We start from the raw sequence: 21,000 nt of genomic DNA, 5'->3' as shown, positions 1-21,000 counted from the left end.
AACAAGGGCATTTTTACCGCCATTTACAGATTTATTGTTGAATCCTATAGGATGAAATAGCTTTATAATAATTAGTTTATTTGAATAGGTTTTTGAAATATTTTGCATGACAACTATGTGTTATATGTAAGGAGAGGAACTGGTTAAGTTGTTAGAACTTGGTTCTGATCCTATTGGTTATTTCAATAAAATATGTTCAAAACAGAAACAAAGAAAACACGAATGCAATATATTACTGCATACAGATCAATTTGCTACATGTACAAAACACATTACAATGTTTTTTGATGACAGAGAAAACTTAAATTTTCGAAAAGGAACCGATGCTGTGGAGACAAAATTTGCATCCATTGATGCACAAAATCACCAAGGTTTCAAAAATCGTAAATTCTTCGTGATAAGCTGGGATTTGGTTAATTGGTTAATTCTATTCTTTAGTCTCTTGGGTGTAAAATGCAAGTCCAACGTATGCTACAGCAACAGACAATATCATTTATTTTTGGATGGTATGTCACAAAACTTTACATACATACTGTCTTTTAGCATTGTAAATCAGGTGTAAAGTGCATGTTAGATGTAAGCATTGGTTCATAAAGACGGACACAGCATTCATACAAAAAAACAGCACATTCATACAGACTAACAGAATCTGCATACAGACATACTAATTTATACAGATACATAAAAAATACATTGAAAACAGTTAATTCCCTACAACTTGGATGCAGTAGGTACAATAATTTTCATCAGCAATCCTCATTTCACACCCAATGTGGAATTCCAGATCTCCTGTTTTTCCGGTGGAACTCCTGCCAACTTTTTCTTCAGTTCTATGTCTGCCGCTGGCGTTCCAAACATAGCTTCCCCTAGTCCAGAGCTGATTTGCGCCAGAATGGCAGGTTCCTTGTAATGTGTGACAGCCTGCGCCATGGCTAGAGCACGAACTGGCGGGTTGCTGCTCTTAAAGATTCCTGACCCCACAAAGACTCCATCCACACCTAGCTGCATCATTAGCGACACATCTGCAGGGGTCGCTGTAATGAGCGTTGAATAATTCAGACTTAAAATAAGTTTAGCATGTTCTTGGGAAAATGTCTGTTTGGCTTAGAAATTATAGTATACATCACGATTTTAAAGCAAAACATTTTTTCACATTTGTATACCAAATGAGTACTAGTCGGTTTTAAAGTTCCATACAGACCCTTTGTTTCTTGATATTTTGTGTAATATTCATTAGTACACAATTTAATAAAAGTCTCACTTCAAATATGGTTTCTTTTAAATCTTTAGGAGGATATGAAAGTTTTATAGAAGTAGATATACCTAGTCCCCCAGCAGCAAAATTGACAACAGGAAGTCTGCCTAGTTCTGCTGTTTTCTTCAGCAGCTCCACCGGAACTCGAAGTTCTTTTGCGTAATTGAAGATTTCCGTAGAGTCCATAGCCTGAGCAATTTTTATTTGTTTGCTGATTGTTCGGGCGTGTTTTACAGCCTGTGAAACGTCGCCTGTAGAATCAAAATTCACTCTATACCGTTTATCATTTTCATTTAAATAGTTTATAACTATCTAAATTTTTATTAATATGTGTAGCACAATGCATATTCAAAGATAGCAAAATATATTTCTGGTCTAAAAATGTAAAGCTAGGGAAATAATCCTGGTTAAAGAAATGAAAAAAGAAAATTAAAAAAAAGCAATGTTAATGTTATTATGTCTTATTTTGTACTGCACTGATTTGAATTCAATTACCTGTCCCTGCTTCTCCTTTTGTTCTTATCATGGCGGCACCTTCTGAGATTCTTCGTAAAGCCTCGCCCAAATCTCGTGCACCACACACGAACGGGACTTTGAAGTCGTGTTTGTTGATGTGGTTTACTTCGTCTGCTGGGGTTAGTACTGATGAAGAAAATATATTTTAAGAAGCATTTGAAATGAAAATAAATCAAAATTGACTTCGAGATCAACATTAAACAAATTACAATGTAACTGTAGCACAAATCCTTATAATGCCTTGCTAGTGGCTTCTGGAACTCTGAATTTTGAGTTATTGAAGAGTATAGGCCAAACAGATAGATATCTTACACGTTTTACACTGCATTTTAGCTTTAATGTACAAAACTGTGCAACTAAAAATATCTATTAATCAAATAAACTTCCTAGTTTATGTATTCTTTTTAAGATTGTTCTCTTCAAATACATCTCGAAGGTACATGTACAATAATGCACTCAGTCTATACAAAGTCAGCTTTGTCTACCTTCAGACTCGTCGATCATATCTACTCCAAGGGATTCCAGGATCTGGGCTTCGGCAAAATGACCGATCCTCGACTTCGCCATGACAGGGATAGTAACAGCAGCGATGATTTCTTTGATTAACTACAACACAAAAAAAGTACAGGGTAAATTACAATCAATAAACAAAGGCTTTATACTATATCTTGGGGAAAAGTACCAGGAACGTATTCTGAATACATGTACATGTAGTAGGAAATAAATCCGAAAACAAGAGGCCCATGGGCCACATCGCTCACCTGAGCACATTAGCTAGACACAAATCAGTTCAGTATTGAAAAGATTACTGGGGGTTGGGGGGGGTGTGAATTTTAAACTACCTGATGATGCTTCCATGTCAATATAACAAATGGCTTTGTTGTACTTGAGAAGATTTTTTAAAAAATTTCCCATACATTCCTTTGTAAAATTTTGATCCCCCATTGTGGCTCCTCCCTATCCCAGAGGTCATCATTTGAACAAACTTGAATCTACACTACCCGAGGATGCTTCCATATCAATATGACTAAACATAGCTTTTCTGTTCTTGAGAAGAAATATTTTTTCTATGTGTTCTTATGTAAAACTTTCGATCCCCATTGGGCCCCACCCTACCCCTGGGGGTTATCATTTGAAAAAAAAATGAATTTACACTACCTGAGGATGCTTCCATATCAAAATGACTAAACATGATTTTCATTTCTTGAGAAGAAGATGCTTCCCTATCAAAATGACTAATCATGGCTTTGCGGTTCTTCATCAGAAGATACCTTCCCATATATTTCTATTTCAGACATTGATCCTCCATTGTGGCCCCGCCCTACCCAGGGGGTCATGATTTGAACAAACTTAAATCTACACTACCTGAGGATACTTCCACATAAATATGATCTATCAGGGCTTTGCTGTTCCTGAGAAGGAGATTTTTAAATATTTTTCCTATATATTTCTATGTAAAACTTTGATTCTCCATTGTGGACCCGCCCTATCCCCCGGGGTCATGATTTGAACAAACTTGAATCTACACTACCTGAGGATGCTTCTATATAAATATGACTCATCATGGCCTTGCTGTTCTTGAGAATAAGATTTTTAAAGGTTTTTCCTATATATTTGTATGTTAAAATTTGATCCTCCATTGTGGCCCCGCCCTACCCCCGGGGGTCATGATTTGAACAAACTTGAATCTTCACTACCTGGGGATGCTTCCATATAAATATGACTTATCATGGCTTTGCTGTACTTGAAAAGAAGATTTTTGAAGGTTTTTCCTACATATTTCTATGTTAAACTTTGAAACTCCATTGTGGCCCTGCCCTACCCCCGGGGGTCATGATTTGAACAAATTTGAATCTACACTACCTGAGGATGCTTCCACATGAGTTTCAATTTCCCTGGCTTTGTGGTTCTTGAGAAGAAGATTTTTAAAAGATGCTATTAATTTTTCACTAATTCTTTATTATCTCCCCTTGAAAGAGGGCGTGGCCCTTCATTTGAACAAACTTGAATCCCCTTCACCCAAGGATACTCTCTGACTCTGTGCCAAGTTTGGTTGAAATTGGCCCAGTAGTTCTGGAGAAGAAGTTGAAATTGTGAAAAGTTTACGCCAACGATGACAACGACAACGCCAACGACAACGACGACAGACAACGGACAAATTTTGATCAGAAAAGCTCACTTGAGCCTTTGGCTCAGGTGAGCTAAAAAAAGGTTAAGGAAAAAAGAGCATAATTATATACAGCACGACTTTTGAAAGAAATTATTGCAATTTTAAAATTTAATATTTGTAGTGAAATAATATCAGTTATAGTCAATAACCTTTGGATCTGTCATCCGGGCAACTCCTCCTTGACGGCGAATATCAGCTGGAACTCTTTCTAAAGCCATCACAGCGCATGCCTGAGATATAGATTCAACATGAATTATGATATTTCATTTTTGAACCACTTTCAAATGTTATTACATAAAATGTGAATCAAAAATAGACGTGTTACTTGCTACGTTAATCAGTGTAAATACTCGAATGTATAGAGTGAGTTTATCTTAATACAATGTTACTTTTAACCTTGATCTTAATTCTAAATTTGGCTATACATTATAATTACCCCCGCCTCCTCGGCGATTCGTGCTTCCTCCGCTGTCGTTACATCCATTATAATACCTCCCTTTGCCATCTGAGCGAGTCCTGCCTTGACCTTGAAGGTACCTGAACAATATACCAAGTTGGCTTATGAATTATTTATCCAATTTTTGAACTTTTATATTTGCATCACAATAGTTAAAACGGGACTGTATATCATTTACATGTATATCTTCGTGCATGGCCTTTCTCATTGAAAATCCAGAGAAGATATATTTTAAGTCCATGGACTAGAAGTAATTTTAATCATGACTAGAAGAAAATATTCACACGTGCAGTAGTTTTGACCAAAATGCAGATTAAAGCTATCGTGCAAACTGAAAAGTTTTAAACATATACGCTACAAGCGAAGCGGTGTCCGCCATAATTCTCTCCCCTACGATAGTTACAATTCCAAATATATGTGATCGTTTTAACATGATTGAATAAAAAGTGTCACTTTTTTTTTCCGATCATAGTCACAATCATTTTATTTAATTTTCCAAGTGTTCCTCCGATGTATATCATTATGTAAAAGTTGATGTATTGGGGGTTTTTCCCCCAGAGTTATGGGTACATGTTTTGATTTCAAGGACATCCAAAATACTGGATGCCCTCAGAGAAAAAGAATTCACATTTTGAATCTCTTGTTTCAGTTAGTCATTGATATTATAAAATGTAAGCATGCGGATAAGTCCAAGGACATTAATTAACAGGGACCTTTGACAAAGTGAGGATTAGCATTCGAAACAGTTTAACTTTGATGAAATATGCCTTTGGACAAGCCAAACCAAAGGGAAATCGATCCAATATACTTGTTTTTATTTAAATTCACAATTACTCCAGGTACATGTACGAAACAAGACACCTACACATTCAAATATTCTTGGACACGAAGTGCCACGACAAAAACATCAATGAGTCCGTAAAAATTTTGAAATACGTTTGAGAGGTGGATTTCTACAAACACCTGTGTGCAATATTTAACGGCATATGGTCTAAATTCATCCACCGAAGGGAGACCGAATACTTATAAGTGCACAATGACCAGTCTCTCTCCTCTAGATACACATGATCTCATATGCAGTGTGTCACATTCTATCTTGCCTTCTGAAACTTACTTAGCATATCTCGAATTGTCTCTTTCAATTACATGGGAGCTTCCGAATTCAAATTATGAAGAGATTTTATCTAGTATTTTATTTTAAACTATTTTCCCTCTACTTCATTCAATTGCTTCTTGTCTTCTTTATTTTACAGTGCTGGAAAAGCTTAGATTTTCTAACATTAAAAACAATACCTAAAATGAATTTTAATTAGACTTGGAATTAGTAGACCAAAAAATCAAGCCGTTTGTGGCTAAGAACTTGGATGTCATATTTGTCATGTAAGTTGATTGACCCTCGCCTCATTTGGAGAGAGACCTGGACGACCTGAACTAATCATGTGTGTGTTTCCTATGTGTTACCTGTGATAAACAAACAGGTGAGTAGTGTTTTTCACACATTTTGACACTCAATCAATATTGACATTGTTTGGAAGAATTATACAAATCAAATCAAAACTATTATTAGAGTATCAGAGCATATGATTGGTTTTAGAAGGGACTGACCTGTTTGTTGAACTTTTGCGACATCCTGTAACTTAAGGTTTGTGACGTCCAAATCAATTCCTGCAAAATCATGAAGTTACACATTCTTTACAGTTACTCCGTTTGTTCATTTTTATTATGAAAAATCAAATATTTTGCCCTAAAGTCATCTGCAATGTTCTAATCATATTTAGCACAATAACACATGATCTAGTCGGTGATAACAAACCAATGTGTCCCCTACATTTAATTAGTATCATTAACTATCTCTCTCTCTATATATATATTTTTCTTTATTGAAAAAAAGGGAGATCATGACTTTGACATACATCTTAAAATAATAGTTTAATATAATATTTATATTCAATAAGAAAACTTTCATGGACTTACCATTAACATTTCCGTTCATTCTGTAGTCCCTGGTTAGTTCGTTATCACTGCTGCTGTGTGCGTGAACTGTACTCTTGTTGAGCGTGATTAGACCACTTGTCCGATATGGTCTGTAGTTAACCTCGCACCTGACAATGCAGTAACCTCAATTATCCCTGTCTTTTTGTTGACTTAAACTGACCTAAACTTGTGTAAGTATATGATTTTGTAACAGGATTAATCTTGCGTAATTTTTTCAGCCTCTTTTTCGGTTGTGTAAGAATTGTTTTGTAACCTATTTATTTATGTAAGGACAGCCTCTCATTGGTCTTTTTATCGCCTTCATTGTAAGTACAGAAATCCATGTACATTTTGTTAGCTCACAGGTTGAAATTATCTAATCAATAGTCGTTTTTTGGCAAATAATTTGTTTACAAATTTTTATTGATAAGCAAGTTTGACATTTCTTCATTTAATTATCTTAAGTATTCTTGTGTGTAGTTGACAGTACTGCGTAGTGAGAAAAACGTTATCTGTTGATACATAATTCATGAATGTCATAACGGAAAAATAATTTTTGTGTATTTAGGTCAGGTAAGAATTGTTTATTTGCGGTCCTGTGTATGTACAACACTATTTTGGTGTACATTGTGGCTATTTTCCCTCTAATTGAAAATAAGTATATTCTTAAGTCAAAAGTACATGTATTTAGTTAAATTTGTAAGTTGCTCTTAATTTAGTCAAACTGGGACGTACCTTGGAGAAAAATTATAGTTTTTTTGTAAGTGTGTAGTTATACATATTGTTTTAATTTCAAATTATGAAATAATTCATTAAAGTATACGTGCAAGTCTTCTTATTGGTAATATGAAAGACCTTAAATTTTGTTTCTCATAGTCGGTCCCTTTACGATTTTAACAAAATTAGTACTGCAATGAATAAGACATTTTTTACATATATTTTATCTTTTTCTGACCAAGGGCTACTGCAGCAACAGAATTTTATTTTACATTACACTATCTTCATCATTTCTTATTATTCCGTCATGAAATAGTTCATAACAAATTTATCGTAAGATGGGAAAATTGTCCCAGTAGTTCTTAAAGAAGACAGGCTAACAAACATTGGAAATGCTCGTTTAAGCACTGCCTCGGTAAGGTAAAGTAGGTGATAAACGTAACTTCATTTCAAAATGTACCCTACATGTACTTTCTTGTCGAAGATTTTGAGACATATCCATTTTTTTCTAAGGGAGTTCGAACCCATTTTCAGTGATATATTATTTTTGTAAAGAAAAAAAGGAAATTTGTAATTCTCTCCCCCGATGTCCTCCCAACTTCAAAGTACATATGTACTAAACTTTAAGAATAATGGATCATTGCCCTGAAAGTTAATGGCCAGAGTAAGGGTTTCATTTCTGTTATCATTTGTCACACTAACAAACGTGACCCAGGTGAGGTTTGGGAACAATTCTTTACTTGTCCGAAACGCTTAGTCTAATTTTTTTTTTAATTGGATACATGTAGATGTGAAAAGAAAATCCCTTTTACAGGAAGATATTGATGTTTTAAAACGACTACATGTGTTTGGACGGGCTGAAAGCGATAAGATTTTTAGAATAAGGATGCTTTAAATAAAATACTCCTGCTAATTTCCTTTTCAGTATTAGAGATTGCTAATAGTTTATTGCCGGTTTTAAATTCAGATATCTGTCGTGTTACGATTTTGAAATAGGAAAGCAAGAGAAGTGTGTTGAACTGTATTTTTTCTAATCGACAGCCACTTTCAAATCGTAAATATATTAGAATCAGTTTTAATTGTAATTTTCAGCACGTTATGATACATACACAGTAAATAAACAGAGGGCATGTCCAGAAGGTGACATACAATAAGCATATTTCAGTCTTATCATTAAGCGTTTGAATTAAATTTTAGTGTATTTATTAAGGAGAAGACATAATGCCATCGAATGTGGAAACCAAAGAAGAAGGGTCCTTAAAAATCGGAATACTAGAAGTCCAAGGAGCCTTTCTTGAGCACAAAAATGCTCTCCTGAAGGCGAAGGAGAAAATGAAACTTCCTGTTCAGATTGAAACATATGAAGTCCGGAACCCTAGCCACGTGACCTCCAGCCTCGACGGCATGATAATTCCAGGAGGCGAGAGCACAACCATTAGTCTTTTTCTAAAGAGAAATAACATGATTGAACCATTGAGAGACTGGATACAGAACAGAAGACACGTGACATGGGGAACATGCGCGGGGATGATAATTCTGGCAAAACAGAATGAGAATCAGAAAATCGGTGGGCAACCTATGGTAAGCGATAGTTCGACTTAAGTGAGTTATTTATTTTTTCATAGTCTATTAACAGACAAATTATTAAAGCAATTCTTATATACATGTACTAACGGTTTAGACGTATTCAGCACCATCTTCAGCGCCCAAAACGTCACGCACGACCTTGCATTTTTTTTTTCAAACTGCTTCATTCCAATTTTTTTTTTTTTTTTTTGACATCTGAGTAATGTAATTATTTCTTTTTTTAGTTGGGGTGTATTTTTAATAAATTTCAAAAGTAAACATTGGAGAATGATTTAAATTTAGCAAACAACCACCAACATTCGTTGGAAACTCAGAAATAAGGCCAATCAGCGGCTAACCAGGGGCTGGTGATCATTTTGATAAAACAACGTAATTAAACGAAAGATAAGGTAGTGTAAGATGCAAATTTTTAGTAAATTATAAATAATTTTTTTTATCGATAAATAAATGTTTTGTTTTTATAACATTAGAGAAATATCTAATCAAAAATTAACTTACAAAATCCCGCAACTTGCGAAATGTCGCCTATCCCGTTAGTATGTACATGTACGCCCCTGGTACTTTGATTTCTCTTGGCGATTTGATGCAAAAGAATGCAGCATTCTGTGAAAGTTGTAAATTTATCAATAACGTATAAAAAAGAACTATCAATTTTTGATTGTAGATAAAATTAATTTGTAAAAGAAAATATCAATTTAAAATTCGTATTGATAACGTAATTATCGGTACGATGATCCAACTCAATTTTTTTTCCAGTTAGACGTGATGGATACTGACGTCTCAAGAAATTATTTCGGCCGACAGGTGCACAGTTTTGAAGCGGAAGTGAATCTCAGTGACAGTTTTACACAGGTGTGTCCCGGTGATAAAACATATCACGGCGTTTTTATTCGGGCACCCGCTGTAGTTCAGACCCTCTCACCCAAAGTAGAAGTACTCGCTACCTTTACACAAAAGGAGAAAGCCGAGGATGTGATTGTTGCTGTACAGCAAGAGAACATCATCGCGACAGCCTTCCACCCGGAGCTGACCGAGGATGTCAGATGGCACCAATTCTTTATAAAACGTGTGCTAACAAACAAGACTTTGCCTTGAAAACAAATTCCTGTCTGAGAGTTGTTCCTCTTTTAACGCGTCCTTTTACACCCTTTTAGATGTTATGCTACCCTTTTAACTTCTGTTTTTATTGTATTATATGAATCTTGAATTTTTAAAATGAGACAAGCTAGATATTTGGATGAAAAGTGATTTTTAAGGTTGATCGCTCTAATGTCTGAATGATTGTATAAAAAGTAAAGCTAACATTGGAATTAATGTTCCTTAATTTGGATGCCAAAATAAAACAGGCTAAATGATGTGAGAATTCACCAAAAATATCCTTCCCAAACAACTGCTTAAGGGAAGAATTTAGCCAATGTTGTCATTAATTCAGTGAAAAAATATTGAAATAGAGTGCACATCTACCCCTTCAATTATTATATAAGAAGCCGGTTTTTTTTATTTTATTATTATTATTATTTTTTTTTTTTTTGAATATTCAAAAAGTTGTTCAATAAATGAGGTTGTTATTGGGAATGTTCTTAAGTGGTGGCATTTTTGTAATCTGGTATGCCGTGTCATGAAGGCACATGTTTGAATTTTGAAATATGCTCCTGGGAACCCAAAGGGCGTAATTCTTTATGAAAATATGGACCCCTTCTTACATTTCTTACATTTTATTTTTATGCCCCGCCATGAATATGGCCGGGGCATATAGTGTTTGTCATGTCCGTCTTCCGTCCTTCCGTCCTTCTGTCCTTCCGTCTGTCCTTCCGTCACACTTTGCGTTTAGCTCTGTTCAAAGCTCAGTTTCAAAGAAACTATCCAAGATATTTTTATCAAACTTCATATGCTGATAGATATTGATGAGGGCTATGCAACTGCATCAACATTTTTTGACCTTGACCTTTCCTTTGACCTTGACCTCACTTTTCTTAAATTAGTGTTTAGCTCAGTTTTAAAGATACCATTCAAGATAGTGTAATCAAACTTCATATGTTGATACATACTGATGTAAGCTATTCAATTGCATCAACATTTTTTTGACCTTGACCTTTATTTTGACCTTGACCTCACTTTTCTTAAATTAATGTTTAGCTCTGTTTTAATGAAACCATTCAAGATATTTTTAACAAACTTCATATGCTGATACATACTGATGAGAGCTATTCAACTGCATCAATATTTTTTACCTTGACCTTTCCTTTGACCTTGACCTCACTTTTCTTAAATAAGTTTTAGCTCAGTTTTAAAGATACCATTCAAGATAGTGTTATCAAACTTCATATGCTGATACATACTGATGAGAGCTATTCAACTGCATCAACATTTTTTGACCTTTCCTTTGACCTTGACCTCACTTTTCTTAAATTAGTGTCAAACTTCATATGCTGATACATACTGATGAGAGCTATTCAACTGCATCAATATTTTTTGACCTTGACCTTTCCTTTGACCTTGACCTCACTTTTCTTAAATTAGTGTTTAGCTCAGTTTTAAAGAAACCATTCATAATATTTTCATCAAACTTCATATGCTAATACATACTGATGCAACCTTTTCAACTGCATCAACATTTTTTGACCTTGACCTTTCCTTTGACCTTGACCTCACTTTTCTTAAATTAGTGTCAAACTTCATATGCTGATACATACTGATGAGAGCTATTCAACTGCATCAATATTTTTTGACCTTGACCTTTCCTTTGACCTTGACCTCACTTTTCTTAAATTAGTGTTTAGCTCAGTTTTAAAGAAACCATTTATAATATTTTCATCAAACTTCATATGCTAATACATACTGATGTAACCTTTTCAACTACATCAACATTTTTTGATCTTGACCTTTCCTTTGATCTTGACCTCACTTTTCTTAAATTAGTTTCTGAATCAAACGTCATATGCTGATACATACTGATGTAAGCTATTCAACTGCAGCAATATTTTTTGACCTTGACCTTTCCTTTGACCTTGACCTCACTTTTCTCAATTTGTGTTAAAATGTTGCATTACTAATATACCCTTGGCGGGGCATTCATGTCCTATGGACATATTTCTAGTTTTGAGAATGATTCTGTTCTGGGGTAATTATGCTGATGATGCAGTTGTACAATAAGTATTCGGATGTTACACGTGACTAAGTTTAAGATTTTCCAGTAAATACTGTACGTGTACATAAATTGGCGCAAAATTTAAATTCAGCGCAATCACTGGGTATGGCGTCATTACTACATCTAAATCAAACTGAACTGCTCTCCGGTGCACTGTAACGTCATCAAACGTCGTCATTTTTCAAAACACTTTCTTAATAACCTTCAGTTGTATTGAACAAAGTTGCATGCGTACAGTAAGAATGAATAAGTTTAACATCAATCGTATGCTGTGAAGTTTTCCCGATGAATGAACAAGATATAAAAATGGCTGGATCGGAGAAAATATTTCATAAAATGATCTTTCTTTTATGATATGAGATTACTAATGCCATAGGTGAATAATTTGTTCATTTTAGTCCCCGGGTGGGTACGTTTTTATAAAAACCCAGTTAAAAACACAAGTTTTTTCAACTATTTTCTTCATATTTTCCAGAAATTTTTGTCAATAGTTTCTATTAGTCATATCTACACTGTAAAAATGATGTTTAACTTGTGTTTAATTTTTAAACAGTCGTGATTTACAATTAAACATGCTGGGTTTAAATACAAAACATTAGCGTTTAACATATAAACACGACTATTTAAACTGGTGTTCAATAAGTAGGGTGTTTAATCATCCATATTAAACACGCAATGTTTATATGCATCAAATCAAAAAATTGAATTAGGTGTTGCTCCTCAGTATTGCTGTGTGCCTTTGCCATTTGTACAATTTCTTAATTTATGAAGTAATTCCGTACATACTAATAGATATTTTTCGACACAGAAGAAATACGAATAGCCAGGCAATACGTTGACTTTAGATCATACCAAAAGCAACTACATTTAACATTAATTTATGATAATTTTGTGCCAATAATTCATAAATTTCATAAACTGCTAAAGGGGAAAGAGAAACATATAATATAATATGATTTATGAAATGCAGGATTGTTAGGCCTATCGTCTAAGTGCAAATGCGGCCATGTGCAGCGGTCGGCATAAAATATTTGTAGTCTTTAAGTATATTGCGATATCTGATTAATTTGCAGGGAGGTTCATCTCTTATTGTGAATCCTGAGAAGAATACATTACTTGATAAAGGAAAGTGATTTTGAACGAAGATCACACTTAACCTTGAGAGGTGGGTTTAAAGGGCATTTCAAAGAAAAAGGGTCACCCCCCTTACACTCACACACCCTCACACACACACACCCTCACACACAAACACAACATCATTGTTTCCTAGCCTACACTAGTTTTGGGTCTCCCACTAACATGAAATTTAAGTAAATGTAATCCAATTACCTGCCCTTGATAAAATTTATGCTCCATATCACGCATTATTATGATTATTTGCTGACCATACATAACTTTACACATAAGCGTTAACAACAACACTTTTCATCCCCTGCCCGCGCATCTATTATTTAAGGAGACTTTACATTTTTGGGGAGTGTTGTTTACATGATAGAAAATGCCTTGGGTAGCCCCCCCCCCTCCCCCTTCTCTTAATTGTTGCTGTTGGGCTGCTCCTGCGGGTACATTAATATTTAATTTTTTAGTGTATACACTGTTTGTATGCTTATGTGATTTATTTGTATTACAGATTTTTATTTCAAACTTGTTTCTCAGTATGTATTGTATAATTAAAATTGGCGTGAAGGATAACAAATTATTTTTTTTTTATGTATTCTTTTACAGATAATTTTCTGAATTTGCATAGTGAATATTTTTTATCTATTTATTTTTCAGGATATTTCTGATAAGAAGAAGGAATTAGAAATACTAAGGTTGAATAAAATTTTGGAGAATGGAAAACTGAAGATCATCATCCGTGGCAGAAGAACCTGAATTTTACACACAAGCAGAGGAGACTGTTTAACTCGGTTAGAATATTATATGAAATTTAGTGAGTGATACCCCGGCAGCTCTTGTAAAGTTGCAAGAATATTTAATGAATTAGTCGTTTACAGGTAAAAACTGGAAATTTTATTCATTTGGTTAAAACTCTGAATATTAGTGAAAGTAAAATTATACAGTTACAATGAAATATATGGAGATAACGAACAGTATTCAAGCTCAGAAGTCCATCAAACAATACAAAATAGGAGCAGAGCAAACACGGACCTCCAAACATTAGAGGTGGGATCAGGTTCCATGGAGGAATGAGCATTCCCTGCCGAACAGTCACATCCGCCTTGTGCTCCTTGTCATGATCGGGAAATAACGGAAAAATCCGTCGACAATTCAGTGTGTAAATAATGGCCTAACAATTAGTATGAAAAACGTCAGTCAGCATTTGACTCAATGATAAATTGTATTTGCTGACAAGGTCATTGTATTGACCATAGAACTTACGAAATGATGACTTTAAGCGAGACAGCTGATATTCTTGTTTCATCAACTTGTTTGTCAATAATTTACCTCGTTTTAGAAATTGTACATACGTAGAGCATGCTCTTGCGTATCGTATCAACAACTGGATTTATTAACTGCAATACATACACAATGTATATATTCCGTACCCAGGCAATAAATAACATTTTCAGTCTTTGTGCATTATATTTAACCATGAATTTGTTTGTTTTATTAAAAAAGATGCAATGGACGCCCTTTCCCTTTTTTAAAATAAAGATTCAAAATTTTATTCCTGAAAAATAACATTTCATTTTATTAAGCGATTTTCCTATTTCAACCCCCCTTCCCCCCCCCCCCCTCCCCCGCGCCACCAATTTTATTGAGTTTTAGTTTACATTCAGGTTTTACATGTTCATGCTAGGTTTTTTTTTTTTTTTTTTTTTTTTTGGATAATTCTATCTTTCAACTTGAATTGAATTATGTATCTACATGTGTGTGTGTTAGCAAAATTAATGTGTTGATAAATGTTATAATTGTTTATAAAGTTTGAATCTCTATTCAACATTAAATCATTTATTAATTAAGCTTTATGTACATGCTCATCATCATGAACAGTGTGTTTTGTACTGTTTTATGTTTGTTTCAAATACAAATGTTGAAAACTCATAAACACGTTTAAGTGTTTATATATTTTGTAAATTAAACACGTTGAAGTGTTTAAAAAATGACGTATAAACATGTTTAAGTGATTATTATCTGTTGCATTGAATAAACATGTTTAAGTGTTTAAATGTTTAGGTTGAACGTGTTTATTTATACAACATGAAATGTTTAAATTTTAAACACGTACGGTGTTTATTTAGTAAACTCCTTGTGTTTATTCAGTGTTTAATCTTTAAACGTTTTGTGTTTTTGAAGTGTTTAGTATTTAAACAGAATGAGAAGAAAGTATTTAAATAATAAACCTCATGTGTTTAGAATTTAAACATTCTAACGTGTTTATTTCTTAAACACTTCACGAAGTGTTTAAATTTTAAACGTGTTAAAGTGTTTATTATCTGTGGCAATTTGGTGTTTATTTTTAAAACACTTATTTTTTACAGTGTAAGATGAATAAAACTCACATCATTATTTTGAACCGAATAAATTGCGTGAAATATTTGTTATGTTTCTGAAATTAAACAATAACAACACAACACCTTTCTTTCTCATTATACCCCACGCAACAAGTTGCGGGGGGTATAATGTTTTTGACCCGTCCGTCAGTCAGTCAGTCCGTCAGTCCTGTTTTTTTTTTTTTTTTTTTTTTGTCAGCGCAACTCCTCATAAACCGCTGCACAGAATTTTGTCAAACTTTGCAGATATTTAGGACACGGTGTGTAGATGTGCATATTACCAGGAAATTCCGATTCCTTTATTTTTTCTGCGAATTTCGGCACTTTTCAACGTAGTCTTTTGGCCATATCTTGAATATAGAGATGAACAGTTTGTCCGCGAAACTCCTCTTAAACTTCTGCACAGAATTTGGTCAAACTTTGCAAATATTCAGTACACAGTGTGTAGATGTACATATTACCAAGAAATTCCGATTCCATTATTTTTGCCCTAAGAGTTTTGCCTATTATTGAAGAAACTTTCCAGCTAGGTAATAAGGAAATCCACTGGAATCAAATTTTGTAATGAAGTTTTATTTGAAATATTAAATATGACCTTAAAAGATCCCTATTGATTTTGAAATCAAAATATTAATGATTTAACACACACACACACACACGCACACAATCTTGGATTGTTCTCACCCCACCCACCCACCCACCCCCCTCGTCATATTGGTGCTTTGCCTTAAATAATTTCATAAGTACAGTATATAAACAAACTCATATGACTACATCATAATTTTGTTTCCATCAATTATTTATATGTGTAAATTGTCATGTGTTGGACATGGACTTACACTCATTAACAAATCGAAATCGCAGTGAAATTTAAATAACAGTTTGTCAGCATAACTCCTGCACTGAATTTCCTGAAACTTTGTAGGTATTTCAGTCATAATGTATAGATTTGTATATTACCAAGAAATTTTTATTTCATTATTTATCTAGAAACTTCAGCAGAAGTTTTGATGTGATGATTTTTTGCAAGTCATGCCCCTTTTTGAATTATACTGTGTATTTAAAATGCACTGTGCCATTCATTATCGAGTTTTGGGGGAGCGTGGGGTATGTGAGCTTGCTCACTTTTTCTTTCATTACTTAGTCAATTGTTTTGCTTATACATTTGTTGTTGAATGTGTTTTTAGAAATGTGTTTGTTATTTAGTCGGACTGGAGGGTATCTTTTAGAAAAAGAATAAGATACGTAAAACATAGATGTTATTTTCCATGGCTTAATAATGCTCCGGATACTGTATTAAGGTTTTCACAGAAGTACTTATTCTCCGAGCTTGAACAAATAAAGTGTACCGGTGTTGCATATGGGGTGCTTAAAATCTGTATATAAACTAGGGATGTCAACGAATATTCGAATATTCATTCGATGAATTGATATTCGAATATAAATTTAAGATTCGAATATTCGGTGTTTTTCAGATTTCATAAAAAGAAGTACTGTGATTAAATTTTTTTATTAGAACAGTGTTGGAATTCTTCCTGTTTAATTTACTAGCGATCAATGTCGATCTATACTTTCTTATCTTATAGATCTACTAAATTATTTTGTTTTGAATAAGGTGTTATATTATACAATAATCTTTATGTATAATACAAAAGGTACTTTCATAGTTTTTATTAGTTAAATACGATCGGATCTAGAATAGAGGACAACAAGATTAAAACCTTCTTAGAATGTGTAAAAGACGTGAAGAGTTATACTTATCAAAACAAATTTAATTGATCATTGAATGAATGTCCGATAGAATTAGTCTGTAATTAATATTTTAAAGGGCTAAATGTCAGTATAAATGTGCAAATAAACTTGATTATCTGGGGCTGTACATAACCTGAATTTTATATTTATCATCGGGAAATTAGTTAATTACGTAGGAAAATTGTCTATGGAAATCTTTGTTTATATTTTAAAAACATTGTATCAAAGATAATAATCATATCTTTTATTAGGCTGATAATTGCAATTAATTACACGTATTGAAATCTAAACAGTATACGACTATCTTGCCTTTGGTAAGACGACTGGTTTCTCAGTTGGAACTACTATAAATACACACGTATCATTTGCTAAAATTATACTTTTTCTACATTTAAATCAATTATTTATTTAAAACATTGACAAATATCAAATGGAAACCCTTATTGTACAACTACAAAAGTCTTCATACATTTTTACAACTACTTAAGTCTTCATACATTTTTACTTCCAATATAAGATTACCTACTTTGAACTTTTCATGAGAGTAGAATATGCATATTTAAAATAAACCAGAATTTATATATTTTATCGAATATTCGAATATATTCGAATACTTTCATCGAATATTCGAATATGAAAAATGGACAAAATTGACATCCCTAATATAAACGGTGATTTTTTTATACATGTTGCACGTGACATATACCTATCATGAGTAATGAGATTTAAAAAATTCCAAGAGATGTTTATTCCGAAGATTACAAGCTCAACAATAGCTTTCATAGATATTGCATTAGAGTTACATATGAGGTAATATTTTAGAATGTGACTATTAGGTTAAAGCTTTTTGAGCACTCTTAGTTCCAATTATTCAAGGAATAACGAGTCCTGCATAATTTAAAATTATAGTTTGCACTAAAAATGGAATCGTTTATTGGTCTAGTGGTTCGAAAAAAGGAAATATTCCTTAAATTTGACCTTATCCTAGAGTTATTCGGCATAGTGCGGAAATTAAAACTGTCATTCCAAGTAGAACTGAGAGGTATTGTTTAGAATTTATTCTTAATGTAGCTAACGTAGTGCCAATAGAATATATGTAAAAAGTATTGAAATAACAGATGTTTTATGCTTAAAATGGGTAGGGTTAGAACGATTTAATAACGTATCATGACCATAGAAAAAGTCGCAAAGGAGTTGGGTGAACAAGGCGTGCAGAATGCCTATATCTTAAAGGGTTTTTATCACGTTTCAGAATTTTTTGATATGACAAAGTTTACATGCTATTAAAATCATATATGTAATAATCTTTGCTAGAAAAATTAATATTTTTGATGTTTCAGCGATTCAAAGTTTGAATTTCTCAATATGCATATTTTGATCGCCGATGTTACGCGCCATTGCTCTGACGTCATAGGTGTCAATCCTGGTCAAGCGAAGTACTTATTGTGTATACAAAAGGGCTCATTTGTTGTGTCTTTTAAACCTGTTAGAAAATAATTAAGTGATAATTGAATAATTGACAACTTGTAAGGTATAATGTATGGCTTTATGGTGCGCAAATGTGCACAAGAAAGGTTTTTGGAAGAATTTTTTCCCCACATTTTCCTGGACTTGGTCGAGAGATAAAAGGGGGGCCTTTCTCTGCAAATACGATGGTGTTTATCTCCATTCAGAACAATTGTTTATGCCCGATCGATCACGATTTTTTTTCTTCTGTCCTATAAAATAGTTTAAGGAAAGATACTTTTTAAAAAAAAATAATAAATGACAAACACGCATTTTTTAAAAGTCGCACAGAATCTAGTAGAAATTTTGAGAACTTTCGTAATGGCGTACGGCGCCATTGAAGAAGTGGCATTTCTAGTACATGATATGCACTGCTAGAACAGATAGAAGATATACAGTATATTTATTTATGATTAATCAAAATAATAATGAAGAGGAATTTAAAATTCCCATATTTATAATTGTTTACGAAGTTAAACTTTAGTAATCCGTTCTATTTAGTTGAAGTCCCGAGTTGTCAACGGCTTCATATTCGGTGACCTCTCTCCAATTGTTGGCATATTTTAGGGTTATTTCTCTCTGCTAGACGTTCATACCTAAAAGATTGACCGTCCATAACCAAAGGAATTAGTCTATGTCAAAATTTCAAAAGGCCATACTGTGAATTCTATTTATTTAGCGTAAAAATCTATTCAATATATTTTTTTTCTTACGATAAGCTTTACGAGTTCTATTGACCATTGACACCTATGACGTTTCAGTACCACGTGACCCCTATCTAATTAGTGGAGATTTTTACTTCGAGGACCCTATATTACGGGCGTTTTATCGTCTAATTACTGCCGTTTTCAACATTATTTCTTAATTAAACGATAATAATATGTTTCAAGAATATAAAAGTGTTTCATTTTTAAGAAATTTAGATACGTGATAAAAACCCTTTAAGATATAAAAAAAAATATTCAATTTGTGAATATAGAGTTCTTTTTATTGAACTTAGTGAAATTTTGATATTTAAAAACATTTCTGAGAAAAAAAATTTCGGCAAAAATTATTCTTTTATTAAAAAAATAATATGGTATTCAAGGGGTTCGAATCCCTAGCAAAAGAAATCCCGAGTTTCACTTTCCCTTTTTTGACGAACCACTACGCTACACAACTCCTGATGAATAGTGGCATTTAACTCTTTAAATCATATATGTGACATGACCCTAGACTAAATGGACTTCAAGTATTCCTCAGAAAGATGCGAATATTGTATCATAAAAATGTATTTTTTTTCCTGCATGTTTTTTGTTAACCAAAAAAAAAAAAATTTTATGCAGACTTTGACGATAGAGAGAAGACCCACGGATATCTAATATCGAAAATTGTGTTATAGTATGAGAATATGACCATTTTTGCCCTCTTTAGTGTGTTTATGCTATTTCATAGGGAAATAATTTCAATTTTTGCAATCCAACAATACAATATTATTGATCAATGAAATATGGAGATAACGAACAGTAATCAAGATCAAAAGTCCATTGAAACAATACAAATCAGGAGCAGAGCAAACATGGACCTCTAAAATCATCAGAGGTTGGATCAGGTGCCATGGAGGAGTAAGCATCCCCTGTCGACCGGTCACATCCGCCTTGTGCTCTTTGGCATGATCGGGCAAACTTAAAAATCGGTAGACAATTCAGTGTGTAAATAATGGCCTAACAGTTAGTATGAAAAACGTCAGTCAGCATTTGACTTAATGATAGATTGTATTTACTGACAAGGTCAATGTATTGACTTTAAACGAGGCTGTTGATATCTTGTTTCATCAACTTGTTTGTCAATAGTTTGCCTCGTTTTAGATATTGTTCGTACGTAGAGCATACTCTTGCGTATCGAATCAACTGGGAGACATAAACTCCATATGCAGGTGATAAGGATATATTGCTACATAAATAAGGGAAGTTGACGATTGAAATGTGGAAGTCATCACGTTTCTCATAAAGTTTTATAATATCAAGTATACATGAAGGTAATAGAAACCTTTTATGAAACGTTGAATCAAGAGGAAATCGTGAAGAAATGTTGATTAAGTGTACAGTGATTAAAAAAATTGTTTACGCCATTTTTCAAAAAGAGTAAAATATGACATAAAATATCTCTGAATTAATAGATCTATCAAATCATGACCTCTCGGATAAGATTTTATCATGAAAGTACACATGCATTAATTATTTTTCTGGGGACGTCAATGGCGTTGAATAGAAAGTGAAACAGTTGTAGGTTCTTGACAAATGCCACCCGTAAGCCAACTGCTTTGAAACAGAAAAGACGCAACCCTGGTCAAATGACTGTACAAAAGCCACAAGTAAGCCAACTGCCTTGAAACAGAAAAGACGCAACCCTGGACTAATGACTGTACAAATGCCACCTGTA

At 33.5% G+C, this 21,000-nt stretch overlaps 2 protein-coding genes across 2 annotated transcripts; one reads left to right on the top strand and one right to left on the bottom strand.

Moving 5' to 3' along the window:
• Positions 1–215: 215 nt before the first annotated feature.
• On the bottom strand, positions 216–6,515 carry LOC133191101 (uncharacterized). Its single transcript, XM_061326791.1, has 8 exons — positions 6,373–6,515; positions 6,004–6,063; positions 4,378–4,478; positions 4,091–4,171; positions 2,257–2,377; positions 1,751–1,897; positions 1,324–1,506; positions 216–1,034 (listed from the first exon to the last, which is right to left on the bottom strand). Exons 1-8 carry the CDS (start codon positions 6,389–6,391, stop codon positions 757–759), a joined length of 990 nt encoding a protein of 329 aa, XP_061182775.1. The 5' UTR covers positions 6,392–6,515; the 3' UTR covers positions 216–756.
• A 1,784-nt stretch (positions 6,516–8,299) lies between these two features.
• LOC133191100 (pyridoxal 5'-phosphate synthase subunit PdxT-like) lies at positions 8,300–9,986 on the top strand. The gene is made up of 2 exons (XM_061326790.1): positions 8,300–8,670; positions 9,433–9,986. The coding sequence occupies exons 1-2, from the start codon at positions 8,311–8,313 to the stop codon at positions 9,769–9,771; spliced, it is 699 nt and encodes a 232-aa protein (XP_061182774.1). The 5' UTR covers positions 8,300–8,310; the 3' UTR covers positions 9,772–9,986.
• The last annotated feature ends 11,014 nt before the right edge of the window (positions 9,987–21,000 follow it).

The sequence above is a fragment of the Saccostrea echinata genome, unplaced genomic scaffold (assembly GCF_033153115.1).
Source record: "Saccostrea echinata isolate AGI-Se365-2 ecotype Australia unplaced genomic scaffold, CSIRO_AGI_Sech_v1 ptg000023l, whole genome shotgun sequence".
Lineage (NCBI taxonomy): Eukaryota > Metazoa > Mollusca > Bivalvia > Ostreida > Ostreidae > Saccostrea > Saccostrea echinata.
This window is presented reverse-complemented; position numbering and strand designations above follow the sequence as displayed.

What these genes read in the sequence shown, in the direction of transcription:
- LOC133191101 (XM_061326791.1), bottom strand. An exon ending in GAATCGCCGAGGAGGCGGGG is followed by an intron (nt 4,172 to 4,377) that starts GTAATTATAATG and finishes TCTATATCTCAG; the next exon opens with GCATGCGCTGTGATGGCTTT. An exon ending in TTTTGCTGCTGGGGGACTAG is followed by an intron (nt 1,035 to 1,323) that starts GTATATCTACTT and finishes CGCTCATTACAG; the next exon opens with CGACCCCTGCAGATGTGTCG.
- LOC133191100 (XM_061326790.1), top strand. Translation starts at nt 8,311, where the DNA reads ATGCCATCGAATGTGGAAACCAAAGAAGAAGGGTCCTTAAAAATCGGA. An exon ending in AAATCGGTGGGCAACCTATG is followed by an intron (nt 8,671 to 9,432) that starts GTAAGCGATAGT and finishes TTTTTTTTCCAG; the next exon opens with TTAGACGTGATGGATACTGA.